Source organism: Myiozetetes cayanensis, unplaced genomic scaffold (genome assembly GCF_022539395.1).
Source record: "Myiozetetes cayanensis isolate MyiCay16 unplaced genomic scaffold, myiCay2020 scf22, whole genome shotgun sequence".
Classification (NCBI taxonomy): Eukaryota; Metazoa; Chordata; class Aves; order Passeriformes; family Tyrannidae; genus Myiozetetes; species Myiozetetes cayanensis.
The window spans coordinates 2,724,823-2,751,305 of NW_026087434.1; the positions used below are offsets into that span (position 1 = coordinate 2,724,823).

Consider the following 26,483-nt stretch of genomic DNA (forward strand, 5'->3'; position numbering starts at 1 on the left):
CTGGCTTCTATGGCTGTGTAAAAATGGCTCCTTGAAAACTCAACTAAGTATGAAGTGCACTCCCTGCAAATCTCAGCGAGGGAAGGAAATCCAAATGTTTTGAGTTTAACTATTAAACATAGTTTCCAGCTAGTGTGCTCAGAATTTGAAATTAAACAAATGAAAGAAACATGTTTCAATGGTTTTATGCAGGCAATAATGTCATTAACAGGAAATAAAGAAATTGGGCTTTGCAGCTGCAGCATGAAATTTAACCCTTCCTGTGCCGTGTGGGGCTTGCTGGGCTGGCACAGCACACTCTGACCCCTTCCTGCTACTGGGCATCCCAAAAATACTTCCTGGACCCAAATATCCCGATCCACACAGCCCTTAAAGCAGGACGGTAATGGAAAAAGCAGGAGGAGAGACAACAGTTAGGAAGGAACAGGCTTTCCTGACTAGTGGAAAACTTTCAGATCATAAAGTCCAATAAAACTTTTCACTTCCAGGGAAGTGAAAAACCCAAACCCTTTAAGCACGGTTATTTTTAGGTGTGCTGTCAAAATTGAGTGCCCTAAAATTATACCTGTTTTGGTTTGTTTCTGCCTGTCAAGTCAATTCTCAGTGTTAAGGACAGTGAAGGGTGGGAGGCTCCAGCCCCCTGGCTGCTGTCAGGAGCTGGGTGATGCCTCTCACAAGCTGGACCAGTCCTGAGGCCACAAAAGCAGCATTAATGTTTTTAGGGATGCCTGTATTTCCAGGTGTGAAGTGCAGACTGGAGAGAGGAGACTCTGCATGGAGAAAGCCTCATCCCCACATCACCAGACTTTGGTGCAGACCCGAGCCCCAAAGTCACTGGAGCTTTCTGTACACAAAGAGTTGCACAACCAAGCCCTGTGTCTGAGCTCCTTCCAGACACTGGGAAGAGCATCCCCAGAGAGGAACCAGAAGGCAGAACTTTTTAGTTAAAAGAGGAAACAGAGGACAGCTAGTTCTAAAAAAAAAAAAAAAAAAAGAGAACACACAACTGGCATGGGATTTCCCATCGTGGGGAGAAAATCATCAAAGTCCCCCAAAGGACAACAAAAACCCCTTTGGCTGGATTTCTCCTTCACAAAGGGCACTGCTGGCTCTACTTCCTCACCTTGAACTGAGGGAAAAGCCCTGCAAGTCACCTCTCCTGAGCACCTGCATTCAAACCAGCACCAATTTTTTGGTCCCATTCCATCTAGTATCAGACTGCACTGCTCCCCCTTCTCCTAATCTACCTACATTTATTTTAGTAGGTCATATCTTCCTCTGCCAAAGCCCTATTGATTGTATGAAAAGGTGTTTTCTTCCGCTGTGGGAACCTCCACCGTAATCCTTTCAAGAAAGGTTAAACAATAAATATTGGCAGCTTTGTTTCCTCTTTTCCTTAACAGTAAATGAAACTTGGTGACAGTGAGGTCAGCCTCTGACCAGCCTAGACCCAAAAATGGCTGCTTGGACATATATACATTTCATTAATGATATTTTCTGTTCAGTAGAAATCAGCATGCTGTGGGAGAGACCACCAAAATACTATTTCAGTATTTTTTTTCCTTTGCTGGCTATGCTTTCTAATCCTTTCATAGAAGCCTGAAAATTGCTTACCCAGTATCCTTTCTCCCCATAAGCAGGAGGTTGCTGTCACCTTCTAAATCCCAGCTGCTGCTTCCTGAGATGAGTCTGGTTTGTAATGGGAACATTTCCACCTGGGGGAAGCTCTAAAAACTCCCAGAAAGCAGTAAAAGCTGAAATCCTCCCACAGGTAAGACAGAGTTACAGGACAACTACGCTGCTGCAGCAGTTCCCATCCAAAACAAAAAACACCCCTCGTTCTGAGGGCTTTGTTAGTGATATATTTGTGGTCTATTTACCTCTGTGCACTTAAGTCCCATCAGTGTAAATAAAAACTTCCATACAAGCCCCTTGCAAGCTGGAAGGAGAGAACTCCCATTGCCTTAATCACAGGTTTGCTTGGAAGTGGCATCATGGAAATAAGAGTTTTGCCCCAGGGAGATGATGGTGATCCCCATCCCATGCCTGGCTGACTAAATTAAACAAGAACACTGCCATGAGATGCCTCTCCCCACTAAAGCCCACTGAGGTGATGGTCAGCTCCCAGGAAAACAGGGCACCTCCTGCTCCATCCCTGTGCAGGATGTGCAGGTGGGTGCTGGTCCTCAGGGTGGCAGCTCCAGGGTGGGGGGAAAGGCAGAGACAAACTGGCCACAGGGGCAGCGATTTCTGAGCGCATTTTGTGCAGCTCCAGGTCTGCGAGTCAGGGCTTGCCTTGGGCATCTGTAACACGTATTTTAGTGCTGGATCCCACTGAGTGCTGGATCCCATTTGTGCCACTGATAATGGACTCATTGAAAGCACAGCAGAAACGCTGAAATAGCTGATTATTCTTCTAGCCATAACTTTAGACAATAAAGTTAGAGACATTCCATAGATTTAAGCAATGCACCATTGTCCTTTCATTACACAGGCCTGTGCCTAACCTGAGAACACAGAGAGCAGCTTATATTAAATTGATTTCAGTTCATAAAGAATGTAATATCAGTGCAGGCTCAAAACAGGGTTATTTAATACATTTAAAAGTATGTAGTTTCCACAGGCTCATACACGATTGACATCTGCTATTGAAGTGAACATGGATAATGAGACTCTCCTGTGACACACCTGACACCAGCCAGCACTGGGAATGTTGGTCTGTCACGTGTGGCTGCAAGTGGGATGACAAAAACCCGTGGGCCACATACCCAGGGTCAGCCATCAAGAGCCTGGATAAAGCCCCAGTGCTCCAAATGGGATGGCTCAGCATTTCCAAGCTGGAGCAGTGGGAGCTGTGAGCAAGGGTGGGCTGTCACAGGAGGACCATCACGCCCCTGGAGGTGTTCAAGGCCAGGTTGGATGGAGCTCTGAGCAACCTGGTCTAGTGGAAGGCGTCCCTGCCCGTGGCAGGGGGTTGGAATGAGATGGTCTTTGATGTCCCTTCCAATCCAGACCATTCCACGATTCCAGGACCACTGGACCAGTGGCACTCACAGCTGAGATGCTGTTAAATCCCCTGGGGTCAAACCCAGCCCTTTGTCCTGGAGTGCACCCAAATAATAACCTGCCTAATGCTGCTATTGCACTGATGCAAATCAGGAGGAAAGGATGACACCACTATAAAACCTGCTGGACACCACTATAAACCAGTAAGAAAAAAAATCCAAGCGATTTTTCTTCCCTTGATGACTTTACAGAGGCTGAAGCAGCAGGGGAGGTTCTCCCTGACCACCTGAAGGTTCAGTGAGCCTGGCCACCAGCTGAAGTGGCAGCACCCCTCTGCAGAGGGGAGCAGGGATGTGATTTTTGGCAGCATCCCCTTCATTGTGAATGCCTCGCGTGTTAACTCAGGGAACTCACCCAGTTAAAAATAACCCTTCCCCACACAAAAAACAGAGAAAGAAAATGGCTATTTATACCCTGGATCAATTCCTGGGCTGATTCACCGTGTGGCCCCTGGAATGGCTGCACTGGGATAAAGCACAGGGAGCTGCATGGCTGCACCAGCAAACCCAGCCCAGGGTGACCACGGGCACATCCCCTGGCACAGGGGCACTGACCCCCACTGGGCTGTAAAAGAGCTCAACATCCACAGATGACCTTTTTTCCTGCAACCATCAGGGGTTGGAGATGAGAGGATTCTGGGTGTTTTTATAATTTTCATTTTAGTCTCCCTGTTTTCAGTTTATAAATGTATTTTTTTAGGTTTACCTCGCCTGGCTCCCCTCCCAGCTGAGTCAGGGCTGTTCCTCTATGTGCTGTTTCCAAATTCTCGGGTTTAAATGCCACAGAGAGCAAAAGAACCAGCTCCAAACGCCCAAAGAGAAACAGAGGATTAACCAAATAGTTGGATAAAACTCAGGGAGAATTACCCATCCTCATCTGCCTTGGCAGAAAAGTTTAAATATGGATAAAGACAGTTGGAATAATATAGGTGCATATTTTTTTTTCCATGTTGTTTTCTGTTTTGACTTCTTTGGGATCATTCAAAGGGAGGTTCAGGCTTTGATCTTCTCTATTGGCAATATTTTCCTCATCTAGGTTTTTATAGTTTGAGAAGAGATGTTACATGCTTGCAACAGAGACTATCAATATGATGTGGGTCTGAACAAAAAACCTGGTGTCAGGTTCTCCATTTGGAGTGTTACCTCAAGCTTTGAAGTTTGTAATGATTCAAAAGCATCTAGAGCTGCTACAAATGTTAATAAAATTAAAGCCATCTGAAAGTGAGGCTTGCATGTGCCTTTGAAAGTAGGTCTGTGATCAGTTATTACCCTCAATTACCTTGTTGTCCACTCTTTTAGCTCGAGGTTAAACTCTTAACACTTTGCTTTGAAGTGGTTATCCTTTTATCTATGACCGGACTGAGGAATTTAAGGGCAATAATCAATGAGAGCTTCATAAGAATAAAGGGGAGACAAGGCAAGGAAAAGAGGTGTGAATGTGCCCTTAACGTCTGGCTGGGGGTTCGAGGGACTGGGGGACACTGAGCTCTAAGAGGAGCCTTGGAACAAGAAGAGGAAAAAAAAATTTAAAAAAAAAAAAAAGGGAAAAATAAGGGGGGTAAAAAAAGAGGGGAATGAAAGACAGAAAAAGGAGCCCCGACAATTTCCAAATCACTGCTAAGAATGAAGCAAAAGCACCAAGTCGGGGTGGGGCTGGGCGTGGGGAGCACGGCGAGGTGAAGCCTCATCAAAGGCGCGGAGATACGATTAAAGAATTGGCTTAATCACGGCTTTGATGTCCGCCAGGGCACCTCGGCCACCCCTCCCAGCCTCCAACACCCACCACAAAGCCGCAGGGGGATGCAGGAGCCCCTTCCTGGAGGATGGCAGGCCCAGGGATGGGGGCTCAGAGGACCCATCCTGCTCCTGCCCAGTGAGGATGTTGGTGACATCCCTGCCACACTCCACATGGACTCCAGCCTGTGACCCAACCCTCTCCCCTGTGGAACCACAGCCAACCTGCTCTTTCACCGTCGGGAAAAGTCAGTGCAACACTCCCAGCCAACTCTCTTTTTTTTTTCCTTTCCTTCTTTTCCCTTTTAATTTTTTTTTTTTTTTTTTTTTTTTTTTTAATCCGAGGTGCCCAAAGGAAGGTGTTGAAACGCCTGTTGAGCGCGCAGAGCCTGGCAGGGGACCAAGTGCACATGGCCCGGGTTTGTGGAGTCCTGAGCACGACCTTCCCCTGCGCGCGCTCGGCATCTCCCAAAAATCGCGCCGCCGAGCTTTGATCCCGCGCCAGCGGCCGGGGCTGCGTGTCTAATTTAAGGTGCTCGGGTTGGAAAATGTTGACAATTATTGTTACTCTAAAATTAAATCAGTGCTTAATTATCAAAATTGATGGTAACTCGGAGTGGCGTTTTCAAAAGAGCCTCGGGGAGCCAGAAGGAGGTTTTTTTCAAAGGCGGTTTGATGTCCCAGGGCCACGGCTCCCTCCTCGTACCTGCAGTTCCTCACTGGCTGCTCCTGCTTCAGCACCTTTCTGAGGCCACCAGAGTTGTGCTGAGGTCTCTACCGAGATGCTACGAGGTGGACCCGAAACCACGAGCACACACCAAAGTCCCCAGCCCTCCAAATGCACTTGGCTAATTCACAGTGAAAAATCAATTGGCTTTGGGTGCCTAATTCTCCTATAATCCTTTAGATAATCCCAGCTTTAGGCTTTCAGATACTGATAAAAAAACCCAAACAAACCCTACAATACAAGAAACTCACGCAAATAGAACAGAACACAAACATGTATTTCACATAACTTTCAGATACTCTGAACTTAATATGAAGTAGGTTGAGGACAATAGCAATAAAATATTGCTCAAGAGAGAGTAAAGGCACTGAGACCATGAAGCCTGAGGCTGAGAACACTGTTTCGTAATTAAGGTAGCCTCCAGACAACGATTGTCATAGGCAGGCATTGCTCAAGGACCCAGCCATTATTGCTTTCATTATAATTTTTCAGGAGAGGATCTTTTTCTGGCTTGGCTCCACCTTCATTCAAAGCTCCCACTGGCCCCAGCCACTAACGAGAAAGCGCTGATTGAGAAATGCTAATGACAGGCTGCACGGGATGCTCGTGCTGCCACAGCCCAGGCTGGGGGGTTGTTTGCTGGTTCAGTGGGGTCCTGCTGGTTTTGTGCATCAGATCAGTTCAAAAAAGTACTGACAGGAAGGGTTTTCCAAAGAAAACCAACCTGATTAAAAAAAAAAAAAAAGAAATCCTGATAAACCCTTCATTGCAAGTAAAAACTTTCTGTTTTTAAACACAGTATGACATGGGAGGTGCAGTTTCCATGCTCTGTGCATTTCATAGGCCCAGAAGCACCTCCCATGGAAGGCTGGCATCGTGCTGGGACAAGGAGAGCGTGGGGGACTGGAGGAGCACACGGTGGCTGGGCCATGGCAGTGTCAGGCATCCCACACAACCACGTCCACTACAATCACTGCTGCCCCACAGAACTCACACCTTCTGGGTTTTGGCTGAAACCAGCCCTGCAGTTTCAGCTTTGCCAAGGAGGAGGAGGGGTGGAAAATTTTCTGTTCGTAGAAAATGTGATTTCCCATCAAAATCTAAATTAGACTAAGAAAGTTTCAGTTGGCTGTAATTATGCCAGCTGGTCCTGAGTGAATCTCCCTGGAACTGCAGGATTAACTCCCATCACCTGACATTGAGCATGACCGTGCCTGTCTGCACCTAACTGCTGACCTATCTTAAACATCCCACTAATTAATATGCTGAAGCAAAGTCGTGTTCCAACACGGTCTAATTTTCCAGTGAAGAGAAGAGCCAAGGAGGATTAGGAACAAATGGGAACAGCCCGGGATGGTTTCCTCGCAGCCCGAGCCATCGGCCGGTCATCGCTCCTCCACCTCAGAGCCCTTCCTGCACGACCCCAGAGGACCAGGAGGGGCTCCTGGCCCAGCTAATTCCTGGCTAAACAGGAATCCTGAATTGTGCCAGCGAGGCCAGGGCTGAGCCACTCGCTCCTGCTCCAGCTGCTCTGATCTTTGGCCAGTTATCAGCACCTGGATTCTCAGGCAAGAAGGAGGTAATGCAAGGAGGCAACAGAGGAATAAACCCTTCCCAGTTCTCACTGTTTCTGTAAAATGGTGCTGCTGGACAGCCCAGGGGCAGTCAGGGCACAGCTCCTGGGGAGCCTCCTTAGCTGCTGGAAAGCCCAGCCATGGAGAACAACAGCTCATCCCATGGAGGGCTGAGCCCCATCCCAGGGGAAGGGCTGGCTGCAGTGACATCCATGATTATTACTTAATTATTTTTTTTCCAGCTTATTATATAGAGGAAAGGAGTCAAACACGGTAGAGCAGGGTTGCTTGGCTCTAAAGTGCCCTGATCCCCCTGGGAGCAGCAGGAGTGGCCAAGCACACACTGCTGTGACACCTGCTCCCTGTGCCCAGCCCTCGATACCCACAGGGGAAATTTTCTCCTCCCAGGGAGCAGGAGTGACCCAGGCACAGAGTGCACATCACAGCCCCTGCAGCCCTGAGAGATGCTGCTGTGCTTGCAGGTGGACAAGCCCCACCTCAGATCCTCCCCCAGACCCAGGCAAACCTTGCAGGGAGGGGACCTGCTTCCTTAATCCTTGAGAGAAGGAAAACACAGCACCACCAAAAGCCCACCTATTCAGAGGAGCAGTGCCTGGAGCCACAGGACCCCTCACCATCCCAGAGCTCCATCACACCTCCATGGAGGGAGGTCAGTGCAGCAGCAGTTTCTCACAGCCAGAGAGGAGTCACGGGCTAACAGAAGATGAATCAACTTCTTTAAGGATTTAATTAATTTTTTCCTCTGCCCAAGATAAAGGGTCCTCTCTTGGGGGGGCTTCTCTTGATGGTTTCCCCACCTACCTCTCCTCAGCACCATCCCCTACACCAGATCTTTGCTTTTTCTCTCTCTGCCAGTTTAGGAGAGAAGGCAGAGAACAAGAGAACAACTCCCCTCCTCGTATTTTACCCATTCCTCCAATGTATTGCCCCAAAGCCCCCAGGGACATCATGGCACAGGCAAGCTGGGACAAACCAGTTCTATTGCAACTTCTCCTCGCTCCCACACGACCCAGCACCACCCCTTAGACCAAATCTCCCATCTCAGGTGTCCCTGGGAAAGAGCAGGGGACGATCCCAGGCTCCTGCAATTGCTCCTCTCCCAGGGGGGAGCCAGGGCTGGGTGAAACCTCACTGGGCTCCCCCCAGCAACGGCAGAGGAGGAGCAGAGGCACAGCCACCCTTCCCGAGGCTGTGGTGAGGTTCTGTGACTCCGAAGAGTTGGCAAATCCCCGGATAAAAGGGAAAATATGTTCATAATAAATAAGACTGAAGTAACACGTTGCGAAATATTTACTCCCTCGGAAAGGCGGCTGTTTGCTCTCAGTGGAGCTGCTATCTGATCCTCTGCCAAAAGGGCTGGAAAAGAGACTTTTCTGTGCTGGGAGACAGAAAACCAGGTGCCCAAAAAGTGCAGTGACTGTGTGTGAACTGGCACACGTGAGCAGGGGGGAGACGTGCACGGTCTCAGGGGCTCCCCAGCTCCTGTGGGCAGGGACAGCCCACAGCTGAAACTTTAATTTTCATACAACTACTCATATGTCAGTGTAGAGACTGAGGGAAGGAGAATAGAGGGGAGAAAAAAAAGAAAGAGGTGTTGATAAAATACTTGTTAGAAAGAAAATTGGATTAGTGGTGCCATTCTGGCCATGAAGTTCTTTGAGCCAGAGAAAAGAAATAATAATCTTGTTCCTTTTTTTCCCTCCCCCTCTCTCTGCAGCCCACAGAAGGCCTCACAGCCAAAACATCAGTCCTTCTAATCTTATTTTCTTTTTTTCTAGCATGTATTTTATTAACCCCTTTTCTCATTTAGCTGCTATGAATAGCTCAGTGGGTAACATCCTTCTTAGAAAGTGAAAACCTCCTTGGAGATGCGGAGCAAGGAGAGAAATGCAGACAAACTTCCAGCTCCCGCACTCAGAAGAAAAGCCCCCTCTGTAATCCCGTCTGGTGAATCCCGACGTTGTACCCCGAGGTAGCCGCCAGCTCCAGGTCCTCTCTTTGGAGCAGGAACAATCAGGGAATTTATTTGGACACGCCAGGAGATTGCTGTGGGTCTATAAACTCCGCGGACGTGGCGCAGAGATTAGAGAATAAATAAACGCCCTCGCTGCTTCTCAGAAAAGTGTCTATATGGGTGTATAGAGCACCCTAAAGTGAAGTCAGGCAGCTGAATTACCTTTTTACAGCTTCCCCCTGAATCACCTTTCCTTTACAGCTTCCCAAGCTATCAGTCACGTACAGTGAAGTTCCCAGTATGGACCGGGATGCTCAGAGCACTGAGCCCAGCCCTCCTGTGCCCAGGCTGGGGGCTCTGGGCCAGGCACCATCCTGCTGCTGACACAGGGGCTCCAGTGGCTTTATCCCACCAGCACAAAAGCAAGGCTGGATTTGTCCTCTTACCCCCATGGTAGGATTTTGTTTCCACGTAAGACATGGACAACTGGGATCTCGGGAAGCTCAGGGGCCAGCCTTCCCTCTGTGCAACAGTGATATCAGCACGGCCAAAAGGGGGAAAAAAACCCAATTAAAACATCAAATCCAAGGGAGACAGTCCTGCCCTGAGCTGCTGTAAGTGGGAACAGAGTTCTGGCCTGGCCATAAAGAAAACACCAGCTCCAGTGAGCTTGGCTGCTGCCTCCTTCCCTGTGAGCAGCAAACCTTCCTGGGAGAGGAGCGGGATCCAGCCCCGCGCGATATTGGTGTGTTATTTTCCTTGACAGCTGTGGTGCATAGTGGTAAGTGCATGTTTAATTCATTCACAATTTATGGTGTAATGAGAACAATGAATGTGTCTGAGGGAATAATTGCTTCACGGCGGGGATGCTGGAGAGTTCAAGTTGGTTGGCACCTGGACTTTGAATCGGGGCTGGCGGGGATTGGCTCCGCCGGCCCCACAATGGCCCCGATAACAAAGCGGCCGGGACGGGGAGGGGGTTCAAAGTCACCCCGCGCCACCCGGCCGGGCTGCAGCAGCCTTTTGCTGGGATGGCAGTGGCTGGATCCCAGCCCCATCTGACCCAGTTACCGGGCACCCAGCGAGGGCTGCACATGTGGGAGCTGCTTTTTCAACCCGCCGTTCACAAGGGAATTTTGCTGCGCTGCAAATCCACGTCCCTGGAAAGCCTGCGCTTCCCCCCTGGCTCCCTCTGAGACCCCTTCGCTGCTCAGCCCTGGCTGTGTCTGCCAAACCCTCCTTTTGTTGGGGGTGTGGAGAGAGGGTTGACCCTTTCCAGTGTCCTCAGCAGCCACATGGAGTTTCAGAGGCCTCAGAGGTCAAGAGCATCCATATGGAGGGCCCAGGAGCTCCGAGCGTCTCCCAGCTGTCCCCACGGCAGCTGTGCTTGCAGCTCCCCGAACAAAGCTCATTAGGGGACTCGTTAGGACACTTGGGGGTTGCTCTGAGCTGTCCTAGAAGAGCCTGGCATCAAACCACCCCCAGAAGAAGGCATCACACTTGGCTCCCAGTACGAACGGGTCCCATCCATCAGGCGGCGAGCAGGGAGATCACGTTATCCATCACAGGCGCTCTCCCAAACCACAAAGCAGGGCCAGAACTTTGAACCAACAATAAAGCGATGCCAACAAAGCATCACCCAAGCCTTGGCCCATGCAGTGGTGTCTGCAGCAGCCCCCTTCACAGCTCCTGACTCTTGGCACCCAGCAGAAACACCAATCTGATTTCTCAAACAGATGTATCAAAGCACAAGCAACAAATCTTCCATGGCACAAATCCACCCCAAGGAGATCATCCATCACGAGGACCCAGCATCAGGTCTGGGGGGGAAACAGGCCATGAAGAGCTGTGAGACTCAGATGCTGTTGTTAATTATTACCCCATTATATTGGGGAGCTGTGCTAGAGACCATCAGCACTCAAGCTTTTCCATACATGGACCGCTCAGGATGGAGATGGGTCCCTGTTCTCCTTCTCCATATGGGGAAGCCACGTGCTGGGGACGGGCTTGCCTTGGACAGCTTTCAGAGATGCTGAGCTGAGAGCCCTGTTACCCATTAACCCCCATGCAGGGCTCTACAAGATGTTTTGAACAAGTATGTAACACTTGGTAGTAAACCGAGTCTGCTCTTAGCTGGGGCGACATCTGGGTACGAGCAGATGCGAGCCAAGCTGGCGAGCAAACCACTGCCAGGGCTTTCCTTTAGGGACTGAAGGCATTTTAGCAAGGGGTTAAGTGGTTTAGATGCATAAATTCAAAGCTATCACTTGACTTGGGAACCCAAATCAGATTAAAAAGCACCAAGATTTTAGGCTCCTGCCTCCCCTTGAAAACATTCCACCTGTCCACACGACGGAAACACCCACAGTTCGGAGAGGAAGACAGAGCCTAGGTGCAGACAGAAGCACGAATTTGCAGTCCTGACAGAGAACCTTGTTTTATCCCATCTACTCTGAGGTTAAACACAATGTTCTGTCAAGCCACATACGGAGGAAAACATGGTTTGGCAGCGTTGCCTGGCGTAACCGCGGCGGAACACGGCGCACCTCGCGGGCCGCTGCGATTTGCATCGCGTGGAGCGGCTGCCAGCTCCACTTTCATCTGCTCTCAGCAGCACCGAGCAGGCAGCATCGCTGGAAATACATCAGCCCTTCTGTCCCCCCCCTTCTGGAACGCTCTGTTTTGTCACAGCTTTCTCTGGAGCTTCTCACTGTAAGCCCTGCCTGGGAGGGGAAGTAACAGCCCCGAGCGCTTAAAGAGGAACCAAGCAGGTCTTCACCTCTGCATGGGCAAGAAAAGGTTAAAAACAAAGGTGACTGCAGATGGGAAGTGTGAATTTGGCCGGGGGGTCCCTGCTCCATCCCCCCCTCAAAGTCCTATCCCCAGAGGAGGATCCAGACCCACCCCCGAGCCCAATCTGCTGCCTCCTCTTCCAACACCACAAACGCAGCCCAGATGACAGGTCAGGATACAAATAAACCCATCCATAATTGCACATCGTTAATTACCGAGGGTGTTTGGGGTTCTTGGAGAACATTAGGTTGCGAAGAGCCTCAATCAAAGAGCCCTTGGGGCATTCAAATCGAGGCAAGCATCAAAACCCGGAGCTGTTTTGAAAACACAGCTTCAAATGCACGATGGGGAGGGTGGGGGGGAGGAAAGGCTTCCACCCGCCTGCCCAGTAAATAACACGCCCTGCAAGGCTCCCGGCTCCAAAAGCCGGCGGCACGCAAGGGCAAAGGCTGTGACCTCGGGGTACAACATCTGCAGGAGCCTCCGGGGACTCCCAGGATTCAGGGTGATTCCAGCAAGGCTTTAACCACAGCCCTCGCTGGAGTGGCCACCGTGCCACAGGCAGTGAGGGAGGTGTTTCCTCCGCTGTATTTTCCCTGTTGTTCCCCCAGTTCCCATACTTTTGTGCAGCTCTGAGATGCCCCTGCATGAGACAGTTGCATAGAATCAGTTTCCACCAGATTAGGAGAAAAGAAATGAACTTAGGGAGAAACTTTTCTCAAAAAAAAAAAAAAAAATCGGGACTGATAATTGCAACCCCCTGGAAATACTTTTAGCTGGACCAAGCCTATGTATAATTACGTTTTTATAGCGATGGGACAGCACTGCAGGTATGTAAAGTGTGCAAAGAGGGAGGGAAGGCAGCAAAAAGTAGAATAAAAAAAAATAATAATCACAAATTGAAAAGAGAGGGTAAGTATTAGCACCAAATTCAGGGCAGGAATTTCTGATCTGATCACAGTCAGTAAGAATGTAGAAGAAGATTTTGCTAATATTTAGGTAGTAGTTCTTTTTCTAATAGAGATGTTCTTTTTTAGCCAAACCCACTGGATTTGAAACAGAAAATTAATTCAGGGAAGTTCTAGGAATGGTGTCCCTAGGCCATTTCCAAACCCCTTTTGGTCTTTAGATCTCTAAATACAGGTTTCTAAGCATCCACACAGCTATTTCACAGCTTAGCACTCGTATGGGTATGTGCACATTTACCTGGAAACGGTTGTTACGTGGAAAAAAAGAGAAATAAAGATCCAGAGAGATCTGCTCGAATCAATGAGAAAGCTTCTAGGAGCTGCATGAATTTAAAAATATTATTTCAGCTTAAGCTTGGCAGTTCTCACCCCCTTGCTCAGGTACCTTACAACAACCACGTGGCCCAAACCCAGCATCTCCCGGCACAGCAACACTCGGAGGCGAAGGACCATCGGTCCCCTTCCACTCCATTCTCCTGCAGTTTTACTACATCAGCAGCCACCATTTCCCAGGAAAGCTGTTCATATCGCCCAAGCAGAGCCCTGCTCTTGCTCTGCAAAGATGAAAGTGCCGTGACCCAGGGAGGGCCCTTCCCTGAGGGGCTCCCGGCGCGGCTCGGGATGCTGATGCCCATCTGTTGGGGTGGCACCACGCCAAGTCACCAGCGGGCTGCATCCTGCACCAGGCTCAGCACCACAGTGCAGCCTGTCACAGCACCCCGGGCTCGCTCCCCAGAGCAGAGCTCTTGCATCGATCCTAAACCGCGGCTTGGCATCGCCTGGAGAGGAAGGATCGACCCCCGCTAGAAACACGTGAAAGAAAACAGTCCACAGCCCTCACTGGACACATCAGAAAGGGTAAATAACGTGATTCCACCAACATACCACGATATAATACCAAAAAACAAACCCAGTCCGTGCAGAAAGCTGATTCTACCCCAGGGACTTACCATGGGGTGAGACCTTGGGTCATCCTTTGCAGACAAGGTGCTTGCACAGGCCTTCCTGAGCCCCCAGCAGCAAAGATGGAGCTGCTGACACTGAGGGCTGTACAGGCAGCTCGAGGGCTGCTGAAGGAGTTTTTGGGCAGGAAAGGTAGAGATACATTTGGAATCAATGATCTTAAAGGTCTTTTCCAACCTAAATGATTCCCTGGGGGCAATACTGCTGTTCAGGGAAGAAGGAAGCTCTGAGGGAGATATTTGGGAGCACAAACCAGCTCAGATATAGCCTGCACTAAAGGCAGAAGTCAACCACCCATCCTGGCTGAAGCCCCCAGAAGGTGCCTATTTATCAGCACACCTGAGGGTGGGGATGGGCCTGGACTTCAGTGCAGGTTTAAGGTTAAGTGTTTGCACATGGGCTTTATTAAATTAGGGCCGAAGGTTCAGTGGGAATTGCCCCAGTGGGAACTGGCTGGTTTGTCCTGCAGCTTTTAGTCCATGAACTGAAAGCTCCCTGCCCTGCTGGTGTTGGGGCAGGGTGTGGGGTGGGAGCTGGACCCTGGTGCAGGTGCCTGGTTCCATCTTTACTGTGCCCAGTATTTATATTTCCAAGTGCAGCAAAGCAGCCCAGTGGTTTATGACACCCACAGAGCTGCAGGAAGAGCCACATCAAAGGCCTGAACAAAGGCACTGAAGCATCACGGGGCCACCACCTGCGCTGGGAGCAAACCTCGGATTGTGGGGATGCTTCCAGGATCTCCTGAGTGGAGCAGCAGAGCCTTCATTCAGAGTTTTCATTACAGATTCAAATCTATACTGAAATTAGTCAGGCAGTGACCTCATCCAACAAGGATGAACAAACATGAAGATGACAAGCAAGTGTCGATAAGTCTCGGAAGACGTAACTTCATTCCTGAGCACAATTAAACGCAGCCTTGCAAACATCCAGGCTCTGACTGTTCATGAAATCCACATGGAGCCATCAGCCTTCTTAGGTCTGTTTTTCCACCACTCTCAGATGCAGAATTAGAGTCTGACTGCATGAAAACTGACTGTATAAAATTCAGGTGAGAAGATTTAGATGGGCTCTGACTTTGAAGAGGAAGTGTCAGTGCTGAAGAGTCCCTTCCTAAAAACACTTGCTCTGGGAGAAGAATTCAGCTGTGGTCCCAGGATTGACCCACCACATCTTAGTTTGGCTGGAATAAGACAATGGCAGAATCAGGCCCCACAACCTTCTCTTGAAATGATGGTCAACTCTGACTGGTATTAAACTTCAACATCAGGTTTCAATGGGAGAAGAACAAGATTCCTAAAGTATAAATCTGGTGAATAGATGTTATGAAGTTGGAAGTACTGTGTTATAACTTCATTGTCCAGCTGAGACACAGGTATTCCTTTACTTTGCTCGTTCTAAAAACACACATTTCCTTTTTTCTAGTCCCAAGTATTAAGTCTGAAGCACGTGCTGACAAATATAAAGCCCATCTCTGTGTCCACTAGTCTGTAAGTTTATGGAGCATTTAAAACAAACAGGCTGTTGGGACCTGGGTCTGCAGATTAAATTGTTTCAGAGAGATGCTCAAAGGAGGTCACAACTCTAAATCCTCCTCATGTGAAGCTCCCTGTCCATCTTCCCAAGGCTGAAAACACCGCCCTGAATATTGGACATATCTGGCTTGAAAGGAAAATTAAAAGTTTCCTGTTACTAGCAACAGCATTAGAAGAACCATCAGGAAAGAAAATATCTCTTCTCCCAAGGATGATTGGAAGGAAGCAGAGCCCTCATGGCCTGCAGCCAATGGTCAGGTCCATGGGACAGAGGGATGAGCAGAGATTGGGATGAGGGACAGCAGAGCAAGGGCACAACACAAAGCACTCTTTGCTGTTCCCTGCTTCTCTGTCAGTGAAGGAGAGACCAACCTGTGGCAGCAAATGGTAAACAAGTGCTATTTTATCCAGGGGTTTGCCTTATTTACATTATGACAAACGCCAGATAACATAACAGAGCTGCACAATTGCTGTGTGAAAATGCTGCAAACTGCTCCCAAACCCAGAACACTCCCTCTTTCTCTCACACAAGACTTTTGTGGGATCAAATACTCATTCAGTTCTCTCAGTGCTTTTTCAGAATTTTTTTTTCCTAATTTAGGGAGAAAAGTTTTATTTAATTATCATCCTTTCTTTTTTTCTTTTTTTTTTTTTTTTTTTTTTTTTTTTTTTAAAACTTTGAATTGACCAACTGTGTATCTCCCCCTTGGCTTTATCAAAGAAGCCACCAGTACCAGAGCACATCTAATTTTAAGAGGGCTTTAGTAGGCAGCCTTAAAATCATGCATTTTAGTTTCAGTAACTTGCAATTTCTGCACACTTTGATAGTGCACTTTTAAAGAACAAGTCTTCTTTAATGACAAAGGCTTAAAAGAAATGACCTTTTTGAACAAAATATCAAAGCTTGGAAAAGATAGTTCCTTGGAAAAAAAAAAAAAAAAGCCTGAATTAAAATGACCTTGTGTTCTGAAACTTTTTCATACAATATCTGACGTCTTACTTTTCCTTTGTACCCTCCAAACAGGACGAAGAATAATTTAAAACCAAGTTGTGTGGTGCCTCCAGTCCATTCTGTGATTTGGGGAGGACTTGCAGGGCATTCAGATAATTAAAAAAGGAAATCAGATCCCATACACGCCCTCTCTCAAGTCCACTCAGCATCGGAATCAAAGCTGTGCATGTTTGTCAGAAAACGCAATAAAACACTGAAATATATTCTAGTGATCCCAAATATTTCCTTCTAGTCACAACAAAACTGTTTTCTGTGCAGCAAAATCATTTCTGAGCTCGAAACCACCCCGGTCAGGGGAGATTTGGGCAAGTACCAGGAGTATCTGCTGTCCCCAGCACAATTAAAGCTCTGTTGTAGCTGCAAGCAGAGGGCTGGGAGAAGGAGGGAGTTGTATCCTTTTCCTTCCAGCTGTACCAAAAAGGAGCATTTTTGTTACGTGTAACACAAGAACTGTGAGTGGCACTGAAATAAAGTGTCACCTTGATAAGGGTCACGTCCCTTGGTACCGGTGGAAAATGTTATGATGCCTTTTCCTTTACAGAGAATGAAACAATCTTCTCTCACAGGGCAAAACGGGTGAAATAAATAAATAAATAAATAAATAAAAAGTACAAAAGAAGTTGCAACCACACTCCAGCTGGTTTTGCCAGACTCTGTTTTAGGGACAATGAAGCCAAACCCTGGCAATTCTTTACTGAGTGGGGAAAAAGAGATGCAGAGAGCAAGGAACAGGTATGGAAACCTTTCTAATCCCTCAGTTTGGCCTTTAACTCCTGTTACCAAAATTATCAGAGCAATGTTAACAACGATTACAAGAGAACTCCAGCCAACCTTATACTGAAGTTCTTACAGGGTTCATGAGCACCTTCAGAGTGGTCCTCAAGCTGTAACTGATGTTGGACAGAGTTTTTCAGAGTTTTAGAACTCCCTGATTGACCAGCAACCCAATGACATCAGAAAGAAGGAAATCCAGGGGGGTAAAAACCTTTTACTGCCCACAGTTAACTAAACACATCCCAACAAATTCCACCTCCTAGATCTCCCCATTTCCCCAGGCAAGGATTTGTGGCACCTGCCACAGCACCTCCTCCCTTATCAGAGGAGCCCTGACAACCCCTTATCTGTAATTAGAAGAATCACTTGTTGACTCAAGGAAGCTGGAAAACCTGCCCAGGCCTGGGCTGGGCTGACAACCAGCAAAGCACCCAGAAGTTGGAGCCCGGGTTTGGCACGGAGAGCCCTGGCACTGCCAGGAGGTGGGGTGGATGGAGCCAGCCTGCCAAAGCCTGTCCTCATTGATCTCAGTGCCAGGAGGAGATAAGAGCCCAGCTGGTGAGCTGGGCCTTGGCAGGACAGCCACCTCCAGCCAGGGCACTCCAGGGAGCAGGACCCTCCAAATCCTGCCTGGATCACGGACCGGGAGCACTGGAGACCCCAGGGTGAGGGAGGAGACAGAGGGTCTCACCACTGCTGCCAGAGACAGGAATTCCTGGCCCCACCCCAAGCACTGAGGCCAGCACTGAGCCTTGATCCAAACGCTGGCGGCAGGACGGTGCCCAGGAAATAAAAAACCTCTTCTTGTGCTGGGCATATCTGAATTTACACATTCCACATGGACTAATGTACACTCTGGCTCAGGGATGGCCAGGAGATAAGGATGCTGTTCCATGCCTGGGAGGCAGAGCCAGCTATGAGGACTTCAGCTTTCCGTATCTCACCAAACCTCATCCCAGCAAACTCTCTGGAATCTACTCAGATTTCCCAGGATCATCCTGGAGAGCTGGCACGTGCCCACTGCTGGAGTCCCGTGCCCAGTGCACACAACCCCAACAACAGAACTGGCAGCAGGGCCTGCCTTGTCATCACGGTGTTCTCCTCCTTATGCCAAGATTATCCCTTGAAACACAGCACATATTCCCAGTTAACAAAGCCATACACAACTCCCGTGGCCACTGAGGTGAGTGAGTGAGATGCCCCAACAGGACAATAATGTCAAAACAAAATATAACAAAATAATAATATTTTAATCTTATGTAAACACACGGACACAGAACAATGTCAAAATATGTTAAAATATCTTGGACGGTAATAATAGAAAATGGGATTTTTCTTCATGTTTAGGAGTGAAAAGAATGGTATTGGGAAGTAATAACAAAAATATTAGTAGAGCAAAGTCTACTTGCTCGGTAAGCGAGCTCAGCATGGAGTCAAACCATATCAAAAGCATAAGTCTGTAATAAAATAATGATAAAAAAATAATGGAAGGAAGATACAACAAAAACCATGCTGGCACGAGCAATGAATATGTTTTCATGAACTTCATGAAAATTTCTGTGCTAACAAAAGAGCCAGTAATCTTTGCATTTTAATTTACAAGAGCCAAATCTTCAAACCTATTCAAAGCAGTCCATTTGGCAATCAAAGAGATTCCACCGTTTCAGCAGACACCTGAAAAGGAAGAGATTCTTGTTAGTTATATCTTATTATTTTTACTCTAAAAACACAACAGGCTGAAAGCAGGGTTGGTTCCAGTGGGCAGCGGGCCTGGAGCTTTATATTTATCTAACAAAGTTACCTATAATGGGCTTACTACCAAGAATCTATGACATTTTCAGTTTCCAAACTAGCTTTAGCTCACTCCTGATAACAAATAGTTTAGGATTAATATTTTCAGGCGACTTTCACACTTCTAACATTTCCACAGTTGTTTAAAGAGCTTACAAATGTTCACAATATTTTTACAAGAAAACCCTCGTGCGAGATACGAAATATCATCAAAGCCTACAAATATAATAAAGATGGAGTGGCTTTCCTAGGAAGTTTCCTTGTACTCACCTCTCCACGTGAATCACTCACTCTAAAGGCACAGCAAGGCTTTTTATGGCTGCACCACTTGCCATAATTTATATTGAAAGGGTGTAAATGTCTGGAAAAAAAAAAAAGCTCGGGGCTCGTGGAGATCCGGCACTTTGAAGATGTGATCTGTAATATTATGCATTGCATCATTGTTTTCTATCTTGAAAGGGGGTGGCATCACCGCAGAGCTGCAGCTGTGCTCTGAGCCACTGCCTCATCCTCAACGTGGAGGCAAAGCCCAGACTTGCAGTGCACCTGCGAGTTCTCTAATCTTGCTCTAATAGCCCTGACTAAGCACTAAGGGAAAAAAAGAAATGCTCAGATGCTTGTTTACTGAAAATAAGGATCTCTTAAAACTGCAACCCCGTTGGAGTGTTTTAATTAAGCCGTGAATCTTCAAGAAGTGGGATCCACAGGTGTGAAATGGTGCAAATGGATCAAAGATAATCCCGTACTTTTTGGCGGGTCAGGCGTTCGGGTCTTCCTGGAGGATTCTTTTCTGCAGAAAACTTACCTGTAAAATACATCCCACATGAAAATATGACACAATACTCCAGAGAATATATTTGCTCTGCTTTCATAAAATGTGGGGTTTTTTCTGGTCTCTCCTGCCTAAACAAAATCCAGTAGCTGCACAGGAGAACTAATACTTGATAGAAGACTGTTCTCAGGGCTTCCCTGGTGCTGCTCCAGCTGCCCATTCTCTACTCCTTTAGGAACAGAGTCAAACCAGTTGTTAAACCCAGCTGGTGTTACCATATGGGTTATGCAAGGGCTTGGGAGCTCCAGTTCTCCTCTCAGCTCCCACGTGATTCCAGTTCTCTGATCCCTGCCCTTTTGCTCTTGTGATGAAGGTACTCACCTGTTCTCCAAGTGTGGGAAAATGAATGTTGATTAATGCACTGCATCCACTGCTGGACATCTCCCCAAGAGCAGACAATCAGGCAGCCTCCTTTATATTTAGCAACATTTGCAGAAAACTTCACCCAAGCCTCGAGTATTTTCTTTTTCCCCCCCTCCCTGTTTATTTTTATCCCTTGCTCGGTGCTCTTTACCCAGCCTATCCTCTTCATCCTCCTCCAACAATAAATAATCCTGACAGGTGCAGAGATTCCACTGCCCTTCTTGTCTGATGTTTTCAAAGAGGAATTTCAGCAATTTTCAAAGAGCAGGACACCTGTGCTTCAGAGAGGGCCCAGCTCCCCGAGTGGTCTGCGACGACAGCAAACACAGCCAGCAGCCAGGAATTTCTGGGAGAGCACCCAGGTTTTAATGTGTGGAGTTGCTTTTACCTCCTTTGAAATGCTGTTGCTGCTCTTACAGGAGCCCTGCAGGTGGATATCGGATTCTGCCTCTTTTTTTTTTTTTTTAACTCATTAAAAGGTGTGGTATTCTTGTATTAGCTCCGAGTAATGCTTCCTACCAGGCAGTGCTAATCGTCTTTTTTTAAGAGTCTTTAAAAATAGCTTTTTACTATCAACTGGAAATAGATTTGGCCCACTAGACCCTTAACTCTTTATTTCCCACAACTTATTTAAATGAGAGAGAGCATCACTTCCAGCAGGGATCCCTTGAGGTGGAAGCAGAGTGTTTACAACCAAAGCGTTGAAGTTGTGTCACCGCTTGCACAGGGAAATGTGAGTTTCCATTATGAAAATTTCCTGCTTCCATTGCAGGTGGCCTTTGCCAGGGCAAGTGTCTCATGCAGAGCAAAAAATGCTATGGAATAACCCTTATGCATTGCAAAGAGAAAAAAAAAAAGGGGGGGAAAACTCCCAAATACATTAAATTATCAAAGATCTCCACAGAGAGAGATTGCATAGGAAAGGGAAATGGAGAGTTTATAGAGCAATGATTTCTTGAATGGTCCTGAAAATTGGTATAAGGAGCATGCTGGTGTCGAGCCCAAACTTGTACAGTGTGTCCTCAGGGCGTCTGCTCTTCCCAGAGCTCCTGGCAGCTCTGAGTCACCAGCTCTGCTCTGCCTTTCTCCCAGTCCTTCCCTTCAGCCAGGACAGATCCCAGCTCCTGGTCCTTCCCAACACACTGAAATGCAGTCCTGCACCGGCCATGTGTGAGCATTGACAGTGTTTTCCTTGGATTCCCATTATCCCCCAGCTATGACCACCCTTCCTTATTGCTATTTATCCTTCCTCCTGTGAGCTCAGGCAATGATGACGTTTTGTTTTCTTCCAGCTCCCGCCACACTGAGCAGAAAAAGCACCAAATAACTTCTGTGGGAACCATGAGCAAGAAACACACCCAATTAATCAGCTGTTCCCTATTTCCAGTGACATTTGGATATTCCTATTAGCCAATTTAATGGTCGATTGCATATAAATCACATCGATTCTGCATTACTCTAGGAGAGCTTGTGGTTTGCAATATTAAAGACAAAACATTACAGATGTCTGTTAGAGCCTCTTTAGAGAGGAAAATGCAGAAATACCACAATGAACATTTGGACTAATATCCTATAAGAAATACAATTTTCTTTATTATAGAGGCTGCAAAGAAAATAAAATTATTTCTAATCCTCTTCTGCACCCTTTATAGGCAACAGTTAAGTGATTCCTGCAGGAGAAACTGGGTAAGGAGGATGAAAGTTAACTGTGTGCTATATTTGAAAGGTTGAGATATAAAACCCTAATACTGAACATCACACAATTTTTCCTGGTAAAAATCTGGGATAAGATATAAGATGGTAGCCCTCAAGGTGAGGAAACTGGAGGAGAAAAGCCTTCTGAAAAATGACTGAGTGAAAACCCTGTGAGTGCTGCCATATTTTGGTTTCGAGACTCACTCAGTATTTTTGGCCAAATTTTACATGGTCATAATTTCCTGTCTAGAACAGATGGCTTTTATCCAGTCCAAAAAGTTGAAGGACAATAATAAGAATTTACCTGAGATTTTAAAGATAAAATGGTGTCTTCAAGTTCCTTTTTTGAGGCTGCTGGCATCAGCCCTTTAAGGATTTTTTCATATTCTTCTCGTACATTAATCAACTGTAAGAGAACAAAAATAAAATTATATCTAAGTGGCTACTCTTAGATGCTGGAAAGTAACTTTTTTTTTTTGCTTCTTTTGCCCAAATTGGAGTCCAAGTAAACACAGAATTGTGCTATCAAGGGAGAGGAAGGAGAGAGAAGAAAGAACAGCCAAGACCCCTAAGGAGCAAAAGAGGTAAAATAGACAAAGAAAGGAGAGAGAAAACGTAAGAATAAAAATATACAGAGAGGAAAAAAATAATGAAAAAGAAACAGCAAGGCATTACTTGGGACATGGCCTGAAGAAGCAACAATTATTCTTAAATCCATTTTAATTAAGCATTTATAGAGACATACACTTTGCAAACTGATAGAAGTTTTCTTTTTGTCTTTGGTATCCGAACCAGGTCACTGGAGAGATGTTTGTCCCTTGCTCCCTTAGACAAGATGAATTCCTGTTTCCTAGGAATATTTCACAAAACTTCTCAACTTCCAGGGGCCTTTAAGGATTTATTTATTTATTTTTTTAAAAGTCATCATAGAATTCTTTTTCACTGCACTTCATGGAGGCTCTGGGACTTTGAACAAATAGGTTTGAGCATCTTAGACCCGTTACAAGGCCAGATGTTCACCCCAAAACGAGGAGGTGTGAACAGGAGGACATTTTAGTTCAAGAGGTGCTGAGTAAACAGTGTCACACGAAGAGAGATCAGCTGGAAGGGTTGTGCTTTGTGTCCCTTCAGTGAGGTTGGATTTTGCTGAGTCTTGACCCAGGATGAGTCCAGAGAGCCTGGCTCAGGTCAGTCCATCACACAGGACACTCTCACACCCTCTGTTAGTCCTGGGTTGGACCAGGGCCTCACATCTGTACTTAACTCCCAACAGGATTAACTGCTTAATTCAAATTAAGCAAGGACTTAGGTGTTTCTCTGGATTAGCAGCTGAATATGTAAATAAAGGATCAAAGGGACTCAATATCAGATTAACTCATAAAATACCTCTAAACTTTCAAATTGAACCTTTTTTTTTTTTTTTTTTTCTTTTTCCCCCAATAGTTGACACACCCACGCCATTTGGGGCTAACTTTTAGTTCCCAAATCGCCAAAATCTACCATTGCAACCACAACCCAAAACCTCAGCCAGCCCTAAAGCTGGAGAAGGCAGGAGTTCCAAGGCCCAGCTCCAGGCTGGAAGGAGCAGCACACGCTCCCACACACGTGAGAACCCAGCTCAGAGTTCACCCCCAGCCACCCCCTCGCTGGGTGGGGGGAAAAAAGCAGCTCACGCCAAAATCTGCATCGTGCACCCTGCAATTCTCAATACAAAAGGGATAAAACAATCCCGATGAAACGTTAGGAAAATTCTCCCCCTGAGTCATCCCCCTGAACGAGCAGAGAAATCGCCAAATCTTTATGCAAATGGGCAATTAAGAGGCTTTCCTTGGGAACTGCGAGGAAGTGATGCCACTATGCAAATCCAAGGGAAGGGGGGGGAAAAAAAAAAAAAAGAAGAGGTGAGACAGGGAACCTTGTTTGAACTCTGCTTGTCTATAAGCCAGCCATCAAAATTTATGTTTTTGAAAGCTACACCAATAAATTTATGCTACTATTTCTATCAAGGCTTCCAAAGTAACGCTGAGGTGCTTTGCCAGGATAAATATTTTCTGAGCCAACAGCCCGTTTGGGTGGGGACCTTGATAGAGCAGAAACATATATTTCAGTTGATTCAACATGTTCCATTTATTCTCGGTGAGACGAGACCAGAAACAGGCAGCCTGAGCAGCAAAATGCTTTTATTTCCTAAATTTGGAACAATAAAGATCTATTTCATGGGCAAGAGGATCTACATGATCACCTGGCCAATATGCAGATGCAACAGAAATTTTAATACAGCCCTGTGAGGGAAATAAGAATGTTCCAACTGTGCAACAGTTTTCTTGAAACCAGGTCACTGCTTTTAATAAGTTTAATCTGTAATTGTCCTTTTAACACGTGCTTTCACAATGCTGGTAAGGTTTGCTATTAACTCTGCAAAGCAGCAAGGGATGATTCCCTTTTGACAAAGGTGTTTCTTGGAAAGCCAGGAAGAAAATACAGAGATGTATTATGGGGTCAGCTGAAAGGGGAGAAAGAAAATGAGAAGCAAGCCCTGGTAGGTGCAGCACAGCTCGGGCTCATTCCTTACTCTGGTTCAGGGAGAAGACACATTTTTTTTTTATTATTATTTGCAGTGAAACCTGTCCTTTTGGATACAACCCCAATTTGTCTGAGAAGACGAGATGTGGCACTTTCAGCTGTGCTCACTGGTAGCTGCATCACAATAAGATGGAAATAAGTTCCCAGCTGTTTCCTGCCATGTTGTGGTGAACAACCTGCTGGTATTTTTGGCTGAAGTTGCTATCAAGGTTTATTGACCCAAGAGATTGAAACAGCGCATGGCAAAAGTCTAAATCACTTCTTACAACTCCAAGGGGGCTGATGGATGCTCATTTGAATGGTGGAAGGTTTTTATTTTTTAGCACTTATTTTTGACCAATGAAAGCTATGTCTGCAGGGATTTTTTTTTTTTTTTTTTTGCCTTAAAGGCTTTTTTTGTTCCTTTATAGCCTCAAGCTGCCTCCCTAGGATCCACAAATACTCTGTCTCCTCTTGCACTCTTGAGGGATGTTTAAAATTGCAATTCTTCAGCCCTCAGGAGGGCTTCAGTCTGCTGGATGAGGATGGCTCTATTTCATTTACTGTTGTGCTCGCTTTTCTTCAGCCCTGAGAAAGCCTTTTTTTTTTCTTTTTTTTTTTTTTTTGAAAATTCATTTTGGTGAATTGATTTAATCCATGAACCCCCAGGAAGGTTTTATAGCTTTTAATATTAAGCTGCCACACTGGCCTTTGTTTATTCAGGTTGGTGGCTAACATATGAGGTTTAGAGTTTTGCCATCAATCATCTTTGATGTCAGCAGGAAAAAGGAAAGCTGAAGCTGCCACAAGTAGCTCATGTGTGCTCAGCCACACGATAAATTAGGAAAAAAAGAAGAGACAAACAGTCCCACAATTATACAAAGTGATGCCAAAAGCAGGGGAGTTGACATTTCACAGACTGCCAGTTCAGGTAGTTGGGCACTGACCATTCCCAAAGACATAAAAGTTGGGTTTGATGCCCAGAGGAGAAATATCCAAACCTGGGCTTTCCAAACCAAGCAGTCAGGCCTGGCCCAAAGCTTATCAACAGAACCACAGAATTGTTCAGGCTGGAAAAAGCCTTTAGCCCAACCATTAACCCAACACTGCCAAGGCCACCAGCAAACCATGTCCCTCAGCACCACATCCACACACATCTTAAATCCCTGCAGGGATGGTGGCAGGGACTTCCTTGGGCACCAGTGCAAGATGGGTTTCAATTTTACTACTTCAGGAGCTCTTCAGGTGGCACAGTTCAGTTCTGCAGCCACTCATCACCTCTGAAAGCCTCTCCAGATTTCCCAGCTGTAAATTACTTTATCTGAACCAGAGGAGCATAAGGAAACTGCAAAAGAAACTCTGAAGCAAACATTGCCAAAGCAAATGAAGGCAACACAGAAGAGTTGTTCAAGTTCCTTTAAAAAAAAAATAAATCTTGTCTTGAAGGGCATGAACACATTGTGTTTATGTCAGATAAGAATCAAAAGGCAGTTCACTTAACTAGGGTGTTGTGGGTTTTTTAGTTATCTTGATTTCTGCCTGTTTGTAATATTTATGAAGGGTAATAATTCCACATGTGCCAGGAAATACTAGGATAGTGACCAAAAGGCATAATTAGGATCATTTAATTGTTATCAAATTTTCTCCACGTTTCAGAGTGAGTAAGATGAGAAAAGTAATTTCCTGTCTCTCTCAAGTCCCTTCCTGCATTATTTAAACAACTGCATGTTATAATGCTGTTTAAAAGAGAAAACTCCTTAAAAAGGTTATGCATCTGTTCTGCAACACACATGAATGAAGACATGAAAGATCTGCTGTAATAAATCTGAAAACAGGTTGGGGTACCAAAAAGGTAAAAATAACTCCTTCAGCCTTAGGCAAATCATTTAATCTCAGGATAAAGTCTCCTCCTTCTAAATGAGGGTAATGATAATAATAATATTGCACAGATCAGCTTCATTCAGGTGCTGTGAACACTGCTGAAAGAATCTTCTGAGAGCAAAGGGAAAGTGAAGGGCAAATCACTACAATGCCATCCCAATTAAAAAAAAAACACAACCCAACCCTAATCAACAACAGTGCTAAAAAACAAACAAACAAACACAAAAAAACCCAAACAAAAC

At 46.3% G+C, this 26,483-nt stretch overlaps 2 protein-coding genes across 3 annotated transcripts in view; both read right to left on the reverse strand.

The window, feature by feature from the left end:
* Window positions 1-18,882, reverse strand: part of AXIN2 (axin 2) — a 50,717-nt gene extending 31,835 nt beyond the window's left edge. For both annotated transcript variants that reach the window (XM_050319268.1, XM_050319265.1), the window contains exon 1: window positions 18,737-18,882. The gene's annotated coding sequence lies outside the window, so the exon portion shown is untranslated. The remainder of the gene's footprint in view (window positions 1-18,736) is intronic.
* CEP112 (centrosomal protein 112) overlaps window positions 18,347-26,483 on the reverse strand; it is a 150,123-nt gene continuing 141,986 nt past the window's right edge. Inside the window, 2 exon segments of the mRNA XM_050319264.1 lie at window positions 18,347-19,713; window positions 22,103-22,204. Coding sequence (XP_050175221.1) covers window positions 19,666-19,713; window positions 22,103-22,204 — 150 coding nt within the window. The 3' untranslated portion in view covers window positions 18,347-19,665.